Source organism: Pararge aegeria, chromosome 25 (genome assembly GCF_905163445.1).
Source record: "Pararge aegeria chromosome 25, ilParAegt1.1, whole genome shotgun sequence".
Taxonomy (NCBI): domain Eukaryota; kingdom Metazoa; phylum Arthropoda; class Insecta; order Lepidoptera; family Nymphalidae; genus Pararge; species Pararge aegeria.
The window spans coordinates 5,140,690-5,163,421 of NC_053204.1; the positions used below are offsets into that span (position 1 = coordinate 5,140,690).

The following is a 22,732-nucleotide window of genomic DNA, read 5'->3' on the forward strand; positions in this document are numbered from 1 at the left end:
GCTAATATTAAATTCCTCATATAATATGTAGTAATTCTAAGTAACAGCCAAATCACTATTATATTTACTTTTATATATTCACTATTATATATTCTCATTCACGATACCTTTTCTTTGCATTTTATGGTGTTATTGTATATTTTCATATGCTGTGTTTACTTTTAAGAAAACATTACACTTAAATAGAATAGTTAAAATTTTAAAAACGGTTGTATTAGTGTAAGTGTTTGTAAGTAAACTTAATAAATAAATAAATAAATAACAGTGTCAATAGGCATGGTCAGATGATATAAAATAAAGAAAAAACTCCAGTACGAGTAATAAAACAATTTACGTTTAAAAAGTTACGTTAAAAATTTTGATGGCCGATTGTCGCAGTGGGCAGCAACCCTGCTATCTGAGTCCAAGGCTGTTGGTTCGATTCCCACGACTGAAAGATGTTTGTGTGATGAACATGAATGTTTTTCAGTGTGTGGGTATTTATATGTATATTATAGGTATTTATGTATAATATTCATAAATATATTCATCAGTCATCGTAGTACCCATAACACAAGCTACGCTTACTTTGGGGCTAGATGGCGTAGTATGTATTGTCGTAGTATATTTATTTATTTAAGGATAGGCTTTGTAAGAGTTATAAAAAGCCTACCATTAAGTTTTTATAACTCGTACTGAAGATTTTCTCATTTAATATCATCTGCATACCCGGTGCCTACCCTATATGCACGCAACTGGGCATGGTAACTAATTTTGAAAACTGCCCTAAAATGTTCGAAAGCATCTTTAATGTATCCAAAAAATTTCTTATTTTTGCAGAAACTAAACATTTTGTTGATATAAATAACAGTAAATTATATTTAAAAACTATTTCCCGCGAAAACATTAACCGGGTGTCATGACTGTATTCGTGACGTCATAGGCAAATTAGAACTTTAGTGAATCCTTCTCTAGCTGAAGATTATTGATTTTAGTATTGATAACAAAGGACTTACTGATTATTAGATATCCCAAAATATCTACGCAGATATACGCAGAGATATCCGAAGTTCAAGCGGTACATAAATATGTTTATATAGAAGTGACGTCATAATTTTGAATTCAGCGTTTCAACTGTCATGGCGGATCGCTAGATTTTGCAGTTTTATTAATTGAAAATAAATACCAATCTCACTTAGAATATAAATAAAAATACGTTTTTTATAAGAAATTAATCATATACCTATCATTAGATAAATTCAATATAATAGCTATTTTTTATTACTGTCATCATGACTGTCTACTGTACAGGAATCTCAATAGCTAAATTCATCATTAGAGTCCATTGCACGGCTAGCATGGGCAATAGACAATTATCTCAATGGGGAAAAAATAAAAAAATATAATGAAGTGTATAATGAAGTGGCGATAGCCTAGTGGGTAAGGCTTCGGTTTTCCTTTTCGTGAAGACCGAGTTCTAGCCCCGGCATGCATCACTGACTTTTCGGATTTATGTGCGTTTTTAATTTAAGCAATTTAAATATCACTTGCTTTAAACTAAAATCATCGTTAAGTAACCTGCATAGCTGAGACTTCTCCATAATGTTCTTAAAGGTGTGTGAAGTCCACCAATCCGCACTGGCCCAGCGTGGTGGACTACTGCCTTAACCCCTTCTCATTGTGGGAGGAGATCAATGCCCTGTAGAGGGCCGGTAATGGGTTGATATGATGATGATTCAACAAAAAAAAACAACATGAACTAAATTTATTAAGTTTAAGTTATTTACATTTGTATGAAAGTAATAACTTTTTAGTGGTTATGTAACCATTATTAAAATAATATACATTGATATCCATGAAGAAAAATCTTTCTTGCCATCAAGTTTGTTAGATACAAATTGAGCACGCCTAACTTTTCTTTTGTAGCAAACTCTAAAATAACTATGCAGTATGCATATCGCGTTATAAGTGTGCAGACATATATTCTTGAAGTTAGCATGTCGCAACATAGTGAGGGGAAGTTAAAAGTAAACAATATGTCGAGAGTCTTATACGTTGGTGCGGGTAGTTAAACTTTCCGAAGTTTCCAGTCATATCCCCAGTTGGAGTGTAGACTTGCCTATTAATTATGTAAGAATGTTCTGCTACAAAAGGTTTGTTGTGGAAGCATTACTTATATACTGGTATACATTTTTAGCGGTTCGTGTATTGATGTTTTTGCACTTACGTTTCTCACTTAAATTTATATAGATAATAAATGGATATTGCTTCTAACTTCTAACCGATTTCATTAATGTTCAAATGACTTAAGCCTCTTTATATTTTTAATAGATGTTGCCCGCGACTTCGTCTGCGTTTGATTTTGTTTTTTCATTTCAAAAAAATTAAAGTATTCAGTATCGCTAAGCCTTAAATGAAGGGTTTGCTGCTGTCGGTGAGGAGTTCTGTTCTCTATCTCCAACCACAGTTTGGGCAGAATTAAATACATACTATAACCTCTATAGTACAAAAAATATTATTTAAATCGGTTATAATTTGTCGTAGTTATGGTGTAAAATCGTCAAACACTTCCATCCCCTCTCCCAAAGGAATCGAGCTAAAATTTTGGGATAAAAAGTATCCTATATTTCTTCTAACACTTTCAAGAATATGTGTGCAAAGTTTCATGAGGATCGGTTAAGTAGTTTTTGCGTGAAAGCTTAACAAACAAACTTACATTGGCATTTATAATATTAAGTAAAGTAAGGATAAGGATAAATACATAAAGTAGTTTGCTTACTTAAAGTTTTTAATCATAGATGGACCTGCGTTTCGCACGAGACCTCAGAACGTGGAGGGTGATATTGGATCATTAGCTACCCTTACCTGCCTGGTGGACGGTCACCCTCTACCCAAAGTGATTTGGATGCGGTATGAACAGGACAGAGTTATTGTGAGTTCCAAATAGCATTTTATTTATTAGTTGTTCAATCCTTAGATTGGACACACCATAGGGCCCGAAAGGCAGACCCTAGTTCTTGTTGCAGGTTTGAGTGAATAAAAAGAGTGACCTCAGCGAAGTTTGTATTTGAAGAAGTGAATGATATTTCATATTTTGTGTGACAAGTAACGCAAACACAGATGACAGATGACGCAAAGTTCACTGACATTGACATTAATTATATGCGTACTTGACGTTACACTATGGTTGTAAAGGGCGCTGACTTTGTGGAGGCTTTATTTATTTATTTATACTCTTTATATGCACACTACTACAAATAGAAAAAAAAGACGGAAGCAGAAACATAAGTACAACAGGCGACCTTATACTTCTCATAACACGAGCCGCTTTTTAGTTCAATGGGAAATCAGCGTTAAGATACCTGATTCTCGGTAGTTCGCCGCGCTAAAAGAATCATTGGCAACAAATGGTTACTATAAGCAAAACTACTAAGTGTGTGGGAGGTTGTAAGGTCGTGGATAGTCGAGAGAATTTCAGGTGGTCGTGGAACGTTGCGGGTGGTTTGGTTCGATTTCCTGCTATGTCCAGTAGCCTTAATACAAGATTCGCTTGCTCGCAATCGTGGATTCGTTTTCACATATCAAACTCTATACTGTCAAAGTGAAATGGACCTAAACCTCACTAGTTTTAGAGTCGCGAATTCTGTACTCCTGATTTGTGGTTTACAAATGTTCTGCCAAAAGCTAGAACTCAAGAATTATAGGAGAATTTGGGCTTTAATGCAATCCAAATAAGATTCTTTTATCTCCGATCTTCAAGTTTTCTATACTCGAAAACGACTTATCGATTTCGAGCAAGCCACTTTTGTACTAAGGCTATAATCGTTTGGGAAACTATACATTTAAATGTCCAGGTCGGCATGGTAAGGTAGAGATGGTAAGATTTTGCATAAATGTATAATTATGTATTAGTACATGTAATTTAATTATTGTTCTTCTGTTTTAATTTTTATTATAATATAAGTTATATATAATCAGCAAAACTGTGTTCGCAGATTGTCAAAGTTTTGTATTAGGTACTTTTTTGTTTTGATTCTGTACCAACTAATGAATCTGTCGAGTGTTTAGGAGTCACAAAATACCAAAATACCACATTTCTGCAAATAAAGATATTCTATTCTATTCTTCTAACTTCGACAGTCGATTTGCGACCCTGATTTCTCAGTCCAAGGCCGTGGGTTCGATTCCCACTAATGGAAAAGGTTTTGTGTGATGAGCATAAAGTGTTTATATGTATATTCTAAGTAATTGTGTATATTTTTCATAAAAATATTCATCAGTGATCTTAGTAGCCATAACACAAGCTACGCTTACTTTGGGGCTGGATTGCGATGTGTGTATTGTAGCAGTATATTTATTTATTTATAGCTGTGTGCCCCGTTATTTTTTCGACCGCTTAACTGCAATCACACCTGGAGCGCACTTGCCTAGAAGATGCCTATTCACTCTTGATTTTATGTGTGATATTATTGTAGGTACTGCGGAGAATGGAAGCTGGATAGAACATGATCATTAAGGACCAAAATACGATAGTACGAATCTCTGCAAATAAAGATATTCTATTCTATTCTTCTAGAAGTGTGACGCATGAAATGTTTTTTTTTATTTTGGACTTTAACGAGTTTTACTTTCAGACATTCCTTATATTCTGTATACACGTGTTTCATTTTCGATCCAGTGTAGTACATAATATTGAGTAATTTCAATGGGACCTAATATCGAACGGCTCAAGCATCGTGGCGTGAAGCTGACGTAACGCAATTTGTCCGCGTCACACGATACCCACCGTTGACACTCGAATTTGACAACTTTGACATCGACTTCGTTAACTTTTATCAACTTGTTCCGTCGATTGACTACTATTGGTAGCGAAATTGAAGGCCACAGTTGATTCGTTTCGGGATAACTGAGAGGATCATAAATTTTATGTGTAGCAGATTACGTTTTTGGAAATAACACAAATCGCCATGCTGACCAGCGATTTAGCGTTCCGGTACGATGTTGCCCATAAAGTACGTTTTATAGTTAAATAATATAATAATTATGAAACGTCCTCGAAACCACCGCAGCGAGGTACAGTTCCTAAGATGCTGGCAGCATTGCCCCTTTGGATGGCCAAACTAATTCGTTGGCCAAGGTAACTGCCCGCTCTAGGATCACCGGTAGACTCGATAACCCTTTTCGATAGTTCTTCGAAAAGAGCTCTTGCCTCCGTGCACGGTCCCAAAGTCTCTACTCCAAAAGGCACAAAAATGAAGCTGCTATCCAGGTTTTAAATAGTTTATTTTAGGTTATATTTATAAAACAATTATTATAATAAAAAAAAAAAATATGAATTTATGAATAACAGTCTTAAGATACTATACGACGTCGCCGTACCGAAGTATCGATGACGACGGCCGATTGGCGCAGTGGGCAGCGACCCTGCTTTCCGAGTCCAAGGCTGTGGGTTCGAGTACAACAACTTGAAATTGTTTGTGTGATGAATATGAATGTTTTCAGTGTTTGGGTATTTATCTATATATTATAAGTATTTATGTATATTGTTCATACAAATATTCATCAGTCCTATTAGTGGCCATATCAAGCTACGCTCACTTTGGGGCTAGATGGCGATGTGTGTATTGTCGTAGTATATTTATTTTAGAAATTCAAAATTCGAAATTCATTTACTTCACGTAGGCCTAATATAAGCATTTTTGAAACGTCAAGTCTGTCTGTTTGTAGTGACTACCAACAATAAGTAAACCTAAGAGAGGGTTTTTAGTCTCCCTTCCCTAAAGTGACGGTAGAGTATATACAGTTAGGCCAAAAAGTCCGCATTTAGAAACACGACTATGCACCGTAACTTTGAGCTTTAGTTTTACCTAAATATAATGTATTTTTTTTGTCCTTAGAGAGTTGCGAAGTCCGCAAACCTGACAGTTACCATTAGCAAACAAACCGCGGGCCAGTACTGGTGTCGAGCCACTGTAGAAGGATATCAAGACATCGAGGCGCCTGCTATGGTTTATGTTAAAGGTAGGTTAAACAAAACTGATACCATTTTTATGATTTTTCGGATAATGTAACGCTGAATTTGAGAGACAGACAGGCAGAAAGGGGACGATCTGACCTAAAAATCTCACTTGCCCAATGATACCTCAGAACTCTGTCTCTATATGATCTATAAATTCTACATGACACCGACTTTAAAGTGTAGAAGACAAGAAGACATTTATTACTTTCGTTTTTGTTGTATGACAAAGTCGATTCTGTTGTGTCAAAAAAAAAATTGTTTACTGTTTTACATATAATATTACTAGCTGTTGCCCGCGACTTCGTCTGCGTTTGATTTTGTTTTTAAAGTATTCAGTATCGCTAAGCTTTAAATGAGTATAGTAGTATATATATAACATGTGACTGCCAATTAATTATAGACAAATAATTTGAAATAAAATAAAATTGCGACTATAATTAAAGATCTAAGGTATCCTATCTCTTAAGTTGGACCAGACTGCTCACGGTGTACCAATTTAATTTTAAATCGGTTAAGTAGTTTAGGAGTCCATCGCGGACAAACATCGTGACAGGAGATTTATATATATTAAGTTTATCAATACTACTATAAATGCAAAATTCTCTGTTTGTTTGTTGCATTGTAACTATTGTTTAGCAACACCGATTATGAAGGAATTTAGCAAATTTATAGGTACGGTTTATCATGGAAAAACACCGCCGTTTAAAAAAAATCTATAACTGGGTGGTTTAAAAAAACCTTTTTCAAGGGCATAACAGCTTAGCCGTTTTATAAAGACAGCTTGCATGCTAGCGACTATTAATTATACTGCATCACCGATCTTGATGAAATTAGCACGTTTAAAGCTCGTATCTTGTAAATGGACATACTATAGGTGCTGTTTATCTCGGAAAAGCATCCGGGATGTATTCCTGGACGGTTTAACAAAGAGCTTTTTCAAGAGCACACCAGCTTAGCCGTTTTATAAAGACAGCTTGCATCCTGGGGACGGTTAATAATATTTTTCAGGGTAACAATAATTTTCCACGGTGTTTTTTAAAATTTTAATGAAAAGTGAATAAAGTAACAGGCATAATATTAACATAATTATTATTGTTTACTTGTCTTTGTCCCTAGTAGATAAACGTTTCGGATAAAATAGCTAGATCTATACGCTTGTTGCAAAGATAATATTTTTTTATTTAATTGTACCTACTTAATAAAAGTTAAGGGGGGGTAATAATTTTTACGGCCACGATTTAGTCCTCATTTTTTAACTTCCTCGAAAATCTCGGGTAAGGAACGCGCAAACAAAGTTTTTAAGTGATGACGTCATTTGCGCCGCCATTTTGCAGCGCGTTGGAAACTTTGCGCAGTAAATTTGCCACGGGGTTCAGTCGACGACTTTGTTGAACACTTGTTCTTGTAGCGGGGGAGAATTTTTGTTAGCGCCTTAAGTGAGTAAATCCTAAGAAAAATACTGGCTGTTCGCAAGCTAAACATTTTGTAAGAAGATAAACTCGGCGTGAGGTTTAAAACTTCGCTATAAATATGATTAGCCAGAAGATTCGAGTTTTCATTATATTTTTAAACTAGCTGTGCCCTGCGGTTTAGACCGCATAAACTATTAGAAGCAGCTTTACCAAATTCTAAAACCTTTCTTAGTAAATCAGGTACTTTACAAAATGTTCACAGACTCAGTAACACAGATTTCTACTTATAATAAAATTGTAACAAGTCTAATTCTGTACATTGATGATATGGTAAAAACTTTTTTTGGATGGCGTTCTATAACTCATACTGACTCAAAAAATGTAAGTTTTTTCATACATGTCTGTCTGTCTGTTTGTCTGCCTGTCCAGTGTTAATTCGTATTACGAGGAGGTCGGAGGACATAGGATACATTTTATCCTCGAATTCAGCTAAGTTCCTTTGGGAGAGGGAATGAAAGTGTTTGACGATGGTGTAAACCACTACTCGGTCAAGGTTTGTATATTTGGCGTCCTGCTTGGCGCAACGGTGAGCGCTGTGATTTTAAGTAGGAGGTTCCGGGTTCGATTTCCTGCAGTGGCAGCTTGGGAATTTATAATTTCTGAATTTTCTCTGGTCTGGTCTGGTGGGAGACTTTGGCCGTTGCTAGTAACCAACTAAGACGTGCCGCTAAACGATTTAGTTTTCCGCTGCGATGTCGCAAACCGATTTGGGATCTCCGAGGAACGGAGTCAGTTATCGAAAGAAAAACCCAATACTGTTTTTCATCAGCGCGAACCGGGTATTGAATTCAAGACCTTATGATCTCCAAAGGCAGTTACGGGGTGACCTTAACATGGCACTAGATGGCACTTTTGATGCGTACATTACATGTAAAATATGACATAGAAGTGAGGGTTCCAAACGCGTAATCTCGTGCTCCGATCTAAAAAGGAGCCCACAACAAACTTAGCCGGTTTTTGTTATAACCATTAAACTATTTTAAGTTATTTTTGCTTTTGTTTTGTTTTTTATTGGCTGACCTCCGAACTACAATATGAAGATGACACCTACTGATGACGATGTTATCACCATCTCACATTGTCATTTAAAACTATTAAAGTAGCAACCTGGTTAGAGCATTAATTTACACCCAAGCATTTTTATCGTTGACGTAGTCCTTAACACTACGAGTATAATAGGACTTTTCTATAAGCTTACGTTTTATACAAACTTTGAACTTTTTAAGAGACATCTCCAAGATATCAACTGGCAGTTAATTGTAAATATGTATACAATTTTCTTTAAATGAATTACTTATTTTATGAAGTCTAGTATACTGCAATGCAAGTTCATTTTTTTGCTTCTAATGTTCAAAGTCAAATCATTTGAAACGCCTACAAACTCTGAACGTATATTTGAGCGTTTATGCAACTTTACGGCGTCAATTTTAAATTACCACTGATTCGATTGCCAATCTGTGTGTTAAATTATTTGCTCAGTTTCTATTTCTGAGCGGATTTGTATTCAGCAGGAAAAAAATTCATCGCAACAAAAAATTGAATTCTGAAATTGAAAATCACAGAATTCAATACACTCTCGTGCAAATTGATGTTTGAAACTAGCACTTCATATGCGGCCGTGGTATAGAATGTTAATTATCTGCGAGCACGTTCTGCGAGTTAAGTTCTGAATTCGTGACTTCTATGCGGCAATGCCTATCTGAAAGCGCTTTATTGACTTAACTGTGTAAAGTATACTGCGGTATAATTGAGTGAACGCTTTTGCATAAAATAAATTGTCTGTAAAAACCAATAGTATATAACGTTTAAGTGAAAACCGAAATAATACTTCAGAGGTTTTAGAGGCATTATTTACTGTCTCTGAGACTTATCTGTGTAACTGAAACGCAACGTTATTAAATAAACCATTTTCATAGTTTTTACTGAAATAAATAGATACAGCCCTAACATCACATGCAAAAGTAACATCAAATGACTCCTGTCACTTTATTGGGTACTATGCACGTGTCGATCTTTTATCTTGAATAGGGTTGTCATAAGTAAACGCTTAGAATGTTAGTTTGTATGGAAAAATAAATATGCCTCTTTGATTCTGATTTAATATTTTTACAGGGTGACTTCTAGTGAAATAAAGTATACTTCACTAGAAGTGCACGCTTTAACAGTATTTCGTAATTACGTTACACGTTGTATACTTATACCTACTATAATAATAAATTATTATAAAGAGTTAAGATTTTTATGCTTTTATGTTTGATTGCTCCGTTAAAAATCAGAAGGAAAAACACAAAGAAAACAGTAATAGTACTTAGTGCTAGGGTGCAAAGGCGGCCTTACCACTAACATTGTTCTTATAAAGGCAACCCGAGCGTGCGAAGCCGATATAAATCTGAAAAGTGGATGGTGCATAAAAGAGAAAAAGATACTTACATAATATATTCTTATATTATGTTATACTTTTTCCAAAAAATTCGAGATCGGGGACGGGCAGTCCAGAAGAATAATAGAAGTCAGAAGACAAAGATGGTCACAAGTTGTTTTTATTTCTAGGTCCGCCAAAAATAATGTCCAATCAGACACAGTACGGCGTAGAAGGTGGAACTGTTCGTATAGAGTGCGTATCGTTTTCCGTCCCTAAACCGGACCTGGTGATTTGGAGTTTCGGAGGCTACGAATTAAATTCCTTCCAAAACCACGTAAGATATAATCAACTACTTTTTTACAATCCCAAGGCCCTGAAGCGGTGGGTAAGGCTTCGGCTTTCCTTACGGCCGACTGGCGCAGTGGACAGTGACCCTGCTTTCTGAGTCCAAGGCGGTGGGTTCACTTCCCACAACTGAAAAATGTTTGTGTGATGAACATGAATGTTTTTCAGAGTCTGGGTGTTTATCTGTATATTATAAGTAACATATGTCTATTATTCATAAAATATATTCATCAGTTATCTTGGTACCCATAACACAAGCTACGCTTAATTTGGAGCTAGATTGCGATGTGTGTAATAATAATAATATAATAATGATAACTATTGTCTGGGCCTGGGTACTGGTATGGGCCTCATAAGAAGGCTTAGAGTCACTCAGCGGGCGATGGAGAGAGCTATGCTCGGAGTATCTCTACGCGATCGAATCAGAAATGTGGAGATTCGTAGAAGAACCAAAGTTACCGACATAGCTCAACGAGTCGCGAAGCTTAAGTGGCAATGGGCCGGGCACATAGTTCGGAGAAAGGATGGACGTTGGGGTCCCAAGGTGCTGGAATGGCAGCCCCGTACTGGTAAGCGCAGCGTTGGTCGACCCCCAACGAGGTGGACAGACGACATTAAGCGCGTCGCAGGTAGCCGTTGGATCCAAGCGGCTCAGAATCGTGGAACTTGGAACTCCCTACAAAAGACCTATGTCCAGCAGTGGACGTCTATCGGTTGATGTGATGATGATGATGATGAACTATTGTCTTTATTGTGTCTTATTAAACAACGGATTCTTATAATCTAAGAAACGGTAACAACTGTCGTAGTATCGTTATTTATTTATTTCGTCGAGACCAAGTTCGAGCCCCGACACACACCACTGACTTTTCGGAGTTATGTGCGTTTTAATTTAATTTAAATATCACTTGCTTTAAACGGTGGAGGAAAACATCGTGAGGAAACCTGCATGCCTGAGAGTTCTCCATGATGTTCTCAAAGGCGTGTGAAGTCTACCAATCCGCGCTTGGCCAGCAGTTGCGTGCACAGGGTCTCTGACCAGGGTATACATAAATAAGGAAGATGGCATAAAATGGAAAAGTCCTTCGCCATTATGAGTAAACATTTTAGGGTAGGCAGAGCTTTAGTGCATTTATAAAGTGCAAGCCACTGTTGGTGGTACACTACGGCATAAACCCTTCTCATTCTAAGAGACCCGTGCCCTGTAGTGGGTCGGTAACGGGTTGATAAATAAAAAAAATATACTACGACAATACACACATCGCCATCTAGCCCAAAAGTAAGCGTAGCTTGTGTTATGGGTACTAAGATGACTGTTGATATTTTTTTATGAATAACATACATAAATACATATAATATACAGAACACCCAGACACTGAAAAACATTCATGTTCATCACACAAACGTTTTCCATTTGTGGGAATCGAACCCACGGCCTTGGACTCAGAAAGCAGGGTCGCTGCCCACTGCGCCACTCGGCCGTCAAATGATGATGACGACGAAGGAGTAGCTTGTGTTATGGGAACTAAGATAGCTGATGAATATTTTAATGAATGTAATACTCATAAATACTTATAATATACAGATAAACACCCAGACACTGAAAAACATTCATGTTCATCACACAAGCATGTTCCAGTTGTGGGAATCGAACCCACGGCCTTGGACTCAGAAAGCAGGGTCCCTGCCCATTGCGCCACTCGGCCGTCAAATGAAGATGACGATGTAGGCCGTGTTCACAATTTGTTAGTACTATTAACTTGAGAGAAAAATTATTGTTAAAATAGCGTATCATACATTTAGTTGCCTATAGTAAGAGAGATTATTAGTTAAGGCGTACAATGCCTTAAAAAAGATCTTTGTGACATAATGTAGGTATAGATAAATTTCTATTGCAGGAATACGTGTTCTTAGAGGAGTCTTTACCAGACGGACTGACGAAGTCCACAGTAATCATAAGGGAGAGCGAAATGAAACACTTCGGTCCATATAACTGTACTGTATCCAACGCATACGGCACTGACTGTATGGAAATAAATGTTATACCGGACAGTAAGTATATTATATAAATATATATTAGAAAAATTAAGCTTAATTTGCTACACTCCGCGACCAGCAGGAGAATCTGTATGGTGTAATTTATAATGTATTCAATCCGTATACTCCACACCAAACAGATCCTCGGCTATGCACCCTCTACCCACGTTTCGCACCGAAACCGGAGCATCCTCAGGAGGTGTTGACTTTACAATGAATAATTGTTAAGTGAATTTGTTTTACGCCTGCTTCTATCCAAGTATCGCTATTTAAATAAAAGTACCTATTTTAGCCACCAAGCTGTTATTCCAATGTTGTATTCCGACCTCAAAGGCGTGGTTGCCGGTGGAATTACAGGCACATAAGCAGTGGCGTGCATAAAGCAGATACATGGCATAAAATGGAAAAAAAATCCCCTCCAATACGAGCTATATAAAATAGTTTGGGTAGGCAGTGCTTTCGTGCATGTATGAAGTGCACGCCACTGCACATGAGGCTTAACGACTACGCCTCGAATTGATGGAAACATGGCGGAACGTTGTAGCACGTGCATGCCTTGCGAAGTGTTTTTCGATTTATAGGCGATGTTTTCCCACTTGCGATCAATTGGTTCATTTGATTGGTCCGTCAATCATTATAACTATAAAAACAACTACCTGTGTAAGCAGTGGCGTGCACTTCATATATGCACAAAAGCACTGCTCACCCTAAAATCTATTTATAACTCTTGTAGGAGGCTGGAGCAGGATTTTTGCTGTATATGAGCAATTTTCTTGCTGTATATATATACCCTGGTAAGGGGGTTCCTTACCAGGGTAAGGATAAGGTATAGGTAAGGGTGCACGCCACTGTGTGTAAGCCAGGTTAAGTGGATTTAACAGCTGACTTTCTAAACGTTCCTGTTGAGTTTAGCTTGTGCAACAGCTAAAGGTTAGGCCAAACAACGGCGATCAACGCGCGTCTTTAGCGGCGTTGAAACTTGCGTCTGAAGTTATTAGCTGATTTGGAAATAATAAATTTAATCATGGTTTTAGTAATATAAAACATTTGTAATTAAAATCTCAATCAAATCTATCGCACGTATCCTCTTTGATCAATCCTATCTACAGAAACTCTAAGCATTATTCAAAAATAATTTAAGGCACCACACACCAGTCACAAAAAAATCGAAAATTTTCTGTATTTAAATATTTTAAAATGGGTACGGGTCTCCTCTCAGACTGAGAAGGTATCGGGCCGTAGTCCACCACTCTGGTTACTCGTGGATTGGTAGACTTCACACGCTTCACACGTTATGAAGAACTCCCACAAACCTAAACCTAATACACATTATGTATTAGTTTATTTTATTTATTTGATTAAATACAAATTACTATAAATAAGGCCGCCTATGTTACACAAATTAAAATTAATTGTACCTCATTTCTGTTTTGTTTTTGTGTGCAAAACAGTAAAGTCAAAGTCAAAGTCAAAAATATCTTTATTCAAGTAGGCCCATTGGTAGCACTTTTGATGCGTACATAAGAATTACACGGTAGTGAGATGATGGCGATAACCATATTCGTAAACTTAAAACTAAAGCTACGAGGGTTCCAAACGCGTCCTGGTCACCCACAGAAGAAGCCCACAACAAACTTACCCGGGTGTTTTTTTTTGCTATCACCATCTCACAATGTCATTTTAAATTATTAGAAGAGCATCCTGGTTAGAGCAATAATTTACACCCAAGCTTTTTTATCGATTACATAATCCTTTATACTATAATAGGACTTATCTATAAGCTTACGTTTAATACAAACTTTGAACTTTTTAAAAGACATCTCCAAGATGTCAATTGGTAGTTTATTGTAGAATTGTATGCAATTTCCTTTGAACGAATTATGAATTTTATGTAACCTAGTATATTGCACTGTAAGTTTATTCTTACTTCTAATGTTTAAATTATTGCAGTCACATTTTTGATTGTATTTTTGATTGATTGAATGTTTGCGTGATATAGTTTGATTGAGATTTTTAGATAAACTTTTGTTCCAGAATCGATCCCACTCATAGTCGTAGTATGCACCGGTTCGTTGATAACGATAGTCATCCTAATAATCATGCTCGCGATAATGCTGTGTCACCGGAAAGCCGCTAAAGACGTGAAGAAGCCCGATATTACGGAAGTTGGTAAAACTTGCGACCCCTACAAGGACAGCGATCGGAACTCTAATATAAGTGACTTTAAACTTGAGTTGCGACAGGTTGAAGGGAGTTGTGATATGGTGAGTAAACCATTATTTATTTAAGGCGAGGGCAGATCGCGGCGTTCGATCTGCGACTGAAGTAGCGTTTAAATTTGCGTCTAAACAGCGCCCAATTGTAAGACTCTAGCTTTGTTTTGATTGGTCATGCGCAGGACGCACGCTGTAGTAGTAGTTGTGCCCCATTTGAGACAGAGCTCGTCCGGGATAGTACTTCCGCCATGTTACAAATCTATACTTCTTTAATATTTTGACAACCGGTTGTCGCTGTTGGCAGCGACCCTTTTTCCAGAGTCCAAGGCCGTGGGTTCGATTCCCACAACTGGAAAATGTTTGTGTGATGAACATGAATTTTTTCCGTATCTGGGTTTTTATCTGTATATTAATGGTATGTATTATATTCATAAAAATATTCATCAGCTATCTTAGTATCCATAACACAAGCTACGCTGATTTGTTACTGTATTATCGATTGTGTGTATATATTTATTTTATTTTATACTAATAATATAAACAGGAGACATTTTTTTTGTCTGTATCAAATGTGTTTGTATCAAATAGGCTCCGAAAATACTGGACTGATTTTATCTTCAATCACCATACTAAAGGTTTCACTTGGTTCTTCTAATCCTAAGGTTGCCTGGAAGAGATGGCTACTAAGCGATAAGGCCGCCTTTTTTTATCCTACTCTTTAAGTTTCTCCTTGTTGTGTCCATTGTTTTTTCTAATTGGGGTTTCTCGGAATGCTTGGTTCATAGGCAGATCAAATGCTCAAAGGGTTCATCGGATAATTATGTATTACATTTGGTATCAAGTTACATTTTGTTACAAAACTTTTTTTTTTATTTCGTAAAATGAGTATGTATCGAGCCAGTAATCCAGCCAGTGAGCCTGTATCGAGGTCTATGTACCCGCTTTTTTTTATAAGTGCTAGTTTTTACCACGAAATCTTCAAATTGGACGCAATTCGCAGGACAATTCAAACAACGGTTCCGAAACGGATCTGCGGTCTAGTTTACAACTGACGACGAATTTGGGTCTGCCTCTCGCCGGCCCCGTGCCCCTCCCAGACACTGGTTACGATAACGAACTAATGAAACAGTATCAGAGGTACAGTGGAGATTTCAACCAACCTCTGCACAACATTCATTTCAAGGTAAGCTCCATCCATTATATGACGGCCGACTGGCGCAGTAGGCAGCGACCCTGCTTTCTGAGTCCAAGGCCGAGGGTTCGATTCCCACAACTGGAAAATGTTTGTGTGGTGAACCTGAATGTTTCTCAGTGTCTGGGTGTTTATATTTTTTATTAGTGTTTATACCTACACTTGGAGGAATTATCAATTTTATTAATTTAAAATGCATATAAACAATTTCGGAACCGACAGGATTTGAACCTGCGACTCTCGGGCAATCGCGGCCTGAGCGCTTTCACCAATTAAGCTACGGCTCTGCTACCGTCCATGCCGAAATTAGTATATGCCTTTCACATCAGTCTTATAGCGACCGTAGCGTCATCTAGTAGGAAACGTTGCAGTTTCGGGTCTGGGTGTTTATCTGGTTTTATACGTATTTACGTGGATTATATACATAAAGATATCCATCAGCTATCTTAGTACCCATAACACAAGCTTACTTCGGGGCTAGATGGCGATGTGTGGATTGTCGTAAGTATATTTATTTATTATTATTATTATTTATTATGAAGTTATTTTTTTATATTCAAAACATTTTTTCCCTTAATTGAAAAAGGTATATTTTACTATCACTACCTCGTTGGTCTAGTGGTTGGCATGTTTAAATACGGATCAAGAGGTTATGGATTCGATTCCCGGTTTGGGATCAACTAAGCCACGAATCAACTTGAATTTGGGCATAGAGTTAGTTGAAAGGACTTAGAGTAAGACAGGCTACTTTTTATCCCTAGCATGGGAAAAAGACAATTATATCTCCGGGGAAAGGATATAAATGTATCTTGTCCCACAGCTTTATCAACTCTCAGAGCACTGGCGCACAAGTGGAAATAATATCCAAATAATATATGTGTATTAATAAACGGGGGTAAACTTCTCCTATTATATGTTCACGTGCTTTAGCAGGTGGACACGTTAATTATATCCCTTGTCAGGGTATATAATCGGGGTACCGCCCGTGCTAGCCCTGCAGGAAAACAAACGGTTTCCACGGGATTTGTGAAAAAACGTAACAGACGCGGACAGCAGCTAGTATGGCTACAATACTTAAGGAAAATCCTTTAAAATCACTCTGTAGACTCATTGTTTTCTAAGCATGATCTCTTTTATGAACTCTTGGTATTTCCTTCATTACTTTGCCGTGAATAATATTTTTATTAAAATTATCGTTTCCTATTATGGGACCGACATTTTTCCATAATATTTTCCTCTCCCGCTCACCCAATAATAAAGAGACAATAAAAGGCGAATCCAACAATACCCTCTTTGTGATTCCCTCCGTGCCTTTGTTTAGGAGGGCCCAACTTCCATCAGATAATTTAGTAGATCATTATATTAATATCATCTGCCTTATCGGTTCAGCGGATATTTTTTTTTTAATATTGATAGTTAACTGACCAAGAAGGTGGCCCACCTAATCGTGAGCGGAAAACTATTGTCTATGAAAATAAGCAGGGCATACAAGGTATTCGTCCTGCAACATGCCGCCCAGTGTCCATCAAAGTCAAAGTCAAAGTCAAAAATATCTTTATTCAAGTAGGTGGCACTTTTGATGTGTATAAGAATTACACGGTAGTGAGATGATTAACTTAAAACTAAAGCGTCCTGGTCCAAGAAGAAGCCCACAACAAACTTAGCCGGGTATTTTTTTTTGTTATCACCATCTCACAATGACATTTTAAATCATCTAAAATTATTAAAAGAGCAACCTGGTTAGAGCAATAATTTACACCCAAGCTTTTTTATCGATTACGTAGTCCTTTATACTATAATAGGACATTTCTATAAGCTTACGTTTAATACAAACTTTGAACTTTTCAAGAGACTTCTCCAAGATGTCAATGGGTAGTTTATTGTAGAATTGTATGCAATTTCCTTTAAACGAATATCATCAACCTGAGGAGTACCTGTTAAGCAATGTGCCTGTAATAACACCGGCAACCACGCCCTTCAGACCGGAATACAGCATTGCAATAATGCTGTTTAGCAGCATGGAAATAAACATCGCAATAGTACTTCCTCGGACGAGCTCTGTCACAAAATCTCTATTACTACTAAAATTCATTAACATTTTCAACTTCGGATCTTAATTCTGAATCATTCACAATTATATTCCAAATTATTACAAAGGATGATTTTTTCCTTACATATCACCATCGTAGGATTTCAATTTAAACAAAATATTAAAAAGATCATTGTGAGTCATCATCATATCAACCCATTACCGACCCACTACAGGGCACATGTCTACCCCAACAATGAGAAGGGGTTAAGGCCGCAGTCCACCACGCTGTCCCAGTGCGGATTGGTGGACTTCACACACCTTTGAGAACATTATGGAGAACTCTCCCAACAATCGGTTGGAGTGGTTGGTAGACGTCCGTAAGGTATACAACGGGTTCCCCGGGCGTCTAACAGAGCCAACAAGAGGGGCATGCCGTGGTGGTTTTTAGTTTGGGTATACCCCTATAGAGGGGGGAGTCCCACGTAACCTCCTCCCTGCCCAAGGGTCGAAGGTAGCAATTAAGCTTTTCCACCACGCCAAAAAAAAAAGATGAGCAGGTTTCTTCACGATGTTTTCCGTCACCGTTAAATATAATCAATTATAACCACAATATTATAACGCACATAACAGAAAAGTAAGAGGTGCGTGCGTTTCGAACTTGGCCTCCTCCAAAAGTGAAGCGGAATTCCTAATCTAAAAAAATACTTACGTCTAACAAACATAGTAATGAATTCGTTAATCAATAAAAATATGTTATTTTTGTGTGAAAGTTAGGATATAACAGCGCTAAAAATAATAAAAATATAACATTCTTTACAAAAAACTACAAGTAAAAAATTAAAATATAGCTTTCTAATGATGAAAAAGTTATTAAAACGAAATGATTAGTTTCAAAGTTTATCAATTACAAACAAACAAATATTTTCCCTTTGTAATATTAGTATAGATAAAATCAAATATAGCTAAATGAAAACTTAAACTTGCCTTTATAAACAGTTATAACATTTGTAGGGAATATTCAATTTGATACCTTGGAAATTTTGGGCAATATTGACTCTGTAACATTGAATTTAGTATCAAATTACGTTTTGAGATTCCAATTTCAAGTCACGATTCAAATTATTTTACCGGCAAATTGTTTATAGGATTTTAGGTCTACAGACGGATTTTACCGTACATTTATCACCCTCATCACGTCGACCAATGGATTTCTGGTTTCTGGACATAGGTCTTTTGTCATCATCATCATACCAACCCATTACCTCTACTAAGTCACCTCCCACAATGAGAATGTGTTAAGGCCGTATTATAAACGATTACAGTATCGATGCTGATATCGATACTGTAATCGAAACCGATATCGATTGCTATAATCGATTTCTCTAATCGATATTAGTATAACGATATCGATTACGATACCAATAATTAATATATTAATAATGAATACTGTAATCGATTATACTCCACACCAAACCGATCTTCGGAAATGTACCCTCTGCGCACGTTTCGCTCCGAAACCGGAGCATCTTCAGGAGTTGTTGACTTTACGATACCGAAGATCTGTTCGGTGTGGATTAAAAGGATTGAAGAAATTATAAATTACACCATACAGATTCTCTGTTCTCGGAGTATAGCAAATTAAGCTTAATTTTCATAATATGTTATGGATTTCCGCAAAGTAACTGCTTTTATCCAACACTCATGTATTTGATAAATTGTAAAAACGTTGTTAATCCAGGGTATAATATATCTCTCACAACGTAAATTTCAGTAGAATCCGTTCAATAGATTTTGCGTAAAAAGTTAGAAACAACCATCAACAATAGCTATACCAGTTGACTGCTGGACTAAAAGCCTTTCAAAACGAGAGGGTTTGACGGCCTTTTGGCGCAGTTTGCAGCGACCCTGCTTTCGGAGTCCAAGGCCGTGGGTTCGATTCCCACTGCTGGAAAATGTTTGTGTGCTAAGCATGAAGGTTTTTCAGTGTCTGGGTGTCTATATATATATTCTAAGTATTTATGTATATTATTCATAATAATATTAACCAGTCGTTTTAGGTACCCATAACACAAGCTGCGCTTACTTTGGGGCTAAATGGCGATGTGTGTATTGTCGTAGTAGGTTTATTTATTTATTTTATTTATTATAAAGCCGGGTAGACGGGTTAGTTATTGAAGTAGATTGTAGTAGTACCACAGAGCATGCTGCCTGGTCTCCGTTGTATTCCGACACCCGCGGTTAGAGGAGGGATGGTGACAAAATGTATTGCACATGTATTGTATAAACATGCTCATAAACGTTCACGCTTATAAATATGAAGAAGAAATAATTACAATTTAGGATTAGTAAGATAAAGATGATGGCGTTCAATTCTAAATTGAATCCGATCTTAGAAATTCATTTCATCCTATTGTTTAGAAAGACGATATTGTTTCGTTACTTTGGATATTTTGAGTGATTTCGAGTCGCTCTATATATCGTATTACGAGATCAGGATTTCAAGTCACGTCTCGAATTATTTTAATCGGAAACTTGAGTGTATGGCAGGGCTAAGGAGAGTGTTTTGCCTTGTTAGTAATTTTACGATGTATTTATGGAGGGTAGAAGTAAGGAGAGTCATCTTATATGGGAGAAAAGTTGAAAAAGTGTCCAGTTGTTGCGCTAAATAACAGTTCAAAAATCCTCCACAATGGCGCTGGTGGATGCACAGGGTATGGTATGAATGTAGCAATCGTAGATGAATTGAAGTATGCCGAGTTAAAAAATTTAATGTCATTATCGACTAAAGTAGTTAATTATTGAGAATTTCAACAACTTACGTTGTACAAAATATTGTGGTAAATATAACCTTACTTCCTTGTATCTCCATACTTCCTTGTTTATTTTTCTAGCCTACTCTAACAATATTTATATTTGGCGCTTCTTTTAAGAGTTACCCTGATGCAAATGTGGCGCCATCCTAATTTAATACATTTTGACGACACTTTTTCATATACACAGATGACTCTCCTTACCTCTACCCTCCATTGATGTATTATATGTGCTTCTTTAAGTCTATTATTATGAGTAGTGCAGAAATTAAAAGTCAAAATATGGTTCATTGAACGCTTGTTTAGAAATAAGAACGTAAAAATTCAAAAAAATACACCGAACGCGAACCGTCTCATTTTGGGCAAAATTGCCCTTACACTTTTATAATATTCGTTACGTACAAATGATTTATTTAAACAATAACTAATAGTAGAACATAAAACTCTTACACACACACACACACATTTCCACGCGCGCGTTAAACACACAAGTATAATATAACTTTTCATGCAACAAGAAAGTTTATTATTATTTGAAATCGGTTAAAAATCTCAAGATGGCAAGATGGGAAACCTTATCAAGATATAGGTTAATTGGAAATGATGGCCAGTCGGCTTTAGTTAACATAGAAGTTGTTCCTTTAGCAACTTACCAACTAAATAATGCAAGGAAACCAAGAAAGTTTGTAAGTAACGTCATTAATGCGGCAAAGAGCTGATATTCTGGTCCGCTAGGTATTGTAAATAAACTTAAAAGCTTGAGGGCTTTATTAATAAACGTGGCACAACTTAGCAATGAATATTTAGTTTTTTTGGCACACTTAAAGTGAGTGTCTAGTGTTTTTCTACCTACGCACTTAACTCAATGTCGTCAAAGTTTACTACGAAATATATGAAATCAAAGAGCGACAATAATGTGTCTCACTTTTGCATATGGCCAGCGTTCCTGGAAATTTACTGCCATTACTGATCATTACTGGATCAGTTTTCTTCAGACTTTTCAGCTACTTTAGATTACTTATAACTCTCAATAGCTATTTTGTTAATGTTGTCATGCACTAGTATTTTGGTGCTCGACTGTAATTACACCTGATAGTTAGTGATGATGCAGCCTAAGAGGGGGCGTGCTTGCCACGAAGATGCCTATTTGAAGGTACCCAGATTAAAGGTATCGGGGAAGACGGAAGTTGGGAGGGTCTTTCAGACCTTGCGGTGCGTATCAGAAAGGAAGAATCAAAACGCTTTGTACGTGTTTATGGTAAAATACATAGTAACATAATAAATCAATGAATATAACTGTTAACGAGAATGTTACATGCGATCTTGTATGCCAACTATGTATTATTGAAACCATAAACTTGCATGCTTTGGTTTGACAATTTCAAAATTAAACATTCATTATTACTCGTCAAATTAACCAATTCTGTATGGAGGGTAGAGGTAAGGAGAGTCATCTGTGTATATGAAAAAGTGTCGTCAAAATGTATTAAATTAGGATGGCGCCACATTTGCATCAGGGTAACTCTTAAAAGAAGCGCCAAATATAAATACCGTACTATTTACTATTTACGAAATAAAATCACTCTAAACGCACGTTTGGTTATAATAAATCTGTAAGGTTATATTTACCACAATATTTTGTACAACGTAAGTTGTTGAAATTCTCAATAATTAACTACTTTAGTCGATAATGACATTAAATTTTTTAACTCGGCATACTTCAATTCATCTACGATTGCTACATTCATACCATACCCTGTGCATCCACCAGCGCCATTGTGGAGGATTTTTGAACTGTTATTTAGCGCGACAACTGGACACTTTTTCAACTTTTCTCCCATATAAGATGACTCTCCTTACCTCTACCCTCCATACAATTCTGGCTTAATACAAGATGAGTTATCTTGCAAAGGTATTAAATATTTCTATACCACTGAGAAGCGGTGATAGACCAGTGGGTAGGACTTCGACTGCACTTTCGGGGGGCCGATTTCTAATCCCAGAACGCACTTCTAACTTTTAATAAGCAATTAAAATATCACTTGCTTCAAGGGTGAAGGATAATATCGTGAGGAAACCTCCACGCTTGCGAGTTCTTCATAATATTCTCAAAGGTGTGTGGAGTCCACCAATCCAAGCATAAGCATATAATTACAAAAACAGTACATATATAAAATAAACTAATATACGTATATTTCACTACGGTAAAATAAACTAGTACATAATGTTAACGGTAGAAAACGTAAATGTGGAATATAATAATAAAAC

The 22,732-nt window shown here is 36.7% G+C and overlaps 1 protein-coding gene across 1 annotated transcript in view; it reads left to right on the forward strand.

The window, feature by feature from the left end:
• The window catches only part of LOC120634840 (irregular chiasm C-roughest protein-like), a 123,301-nt gene that overhangs the window by 86,369 nt on the left and 14,200 nt on the right, over positions 1-22,732 (forward strand). The window contains exons 11-16 of the mRNA XM_039905669.1: positions 2,778-2,911; positions 5,877-6,000; positions 10,021-10,166; positions 12,076-12,229; positions 14,249-14,478; positions 15,431-15,613. Coding sequence (XP_039761603.1) covers positions 2,778-2,911; positions 5,877-6,000; positions 10,021-10,166; positions 12,076-12,229; positions 14,249-14,478; positions 15,431-15,613 — 971 coding nt within the window. The remainder of the gene's footprint in view (positions 1-2,777; positions 2,912-5,876; positions 6,001-10,020; positions 10,167-12,075; positions 12,230-14,248; positions 14,479-15,430; positions 15,614-22,732) is intronic.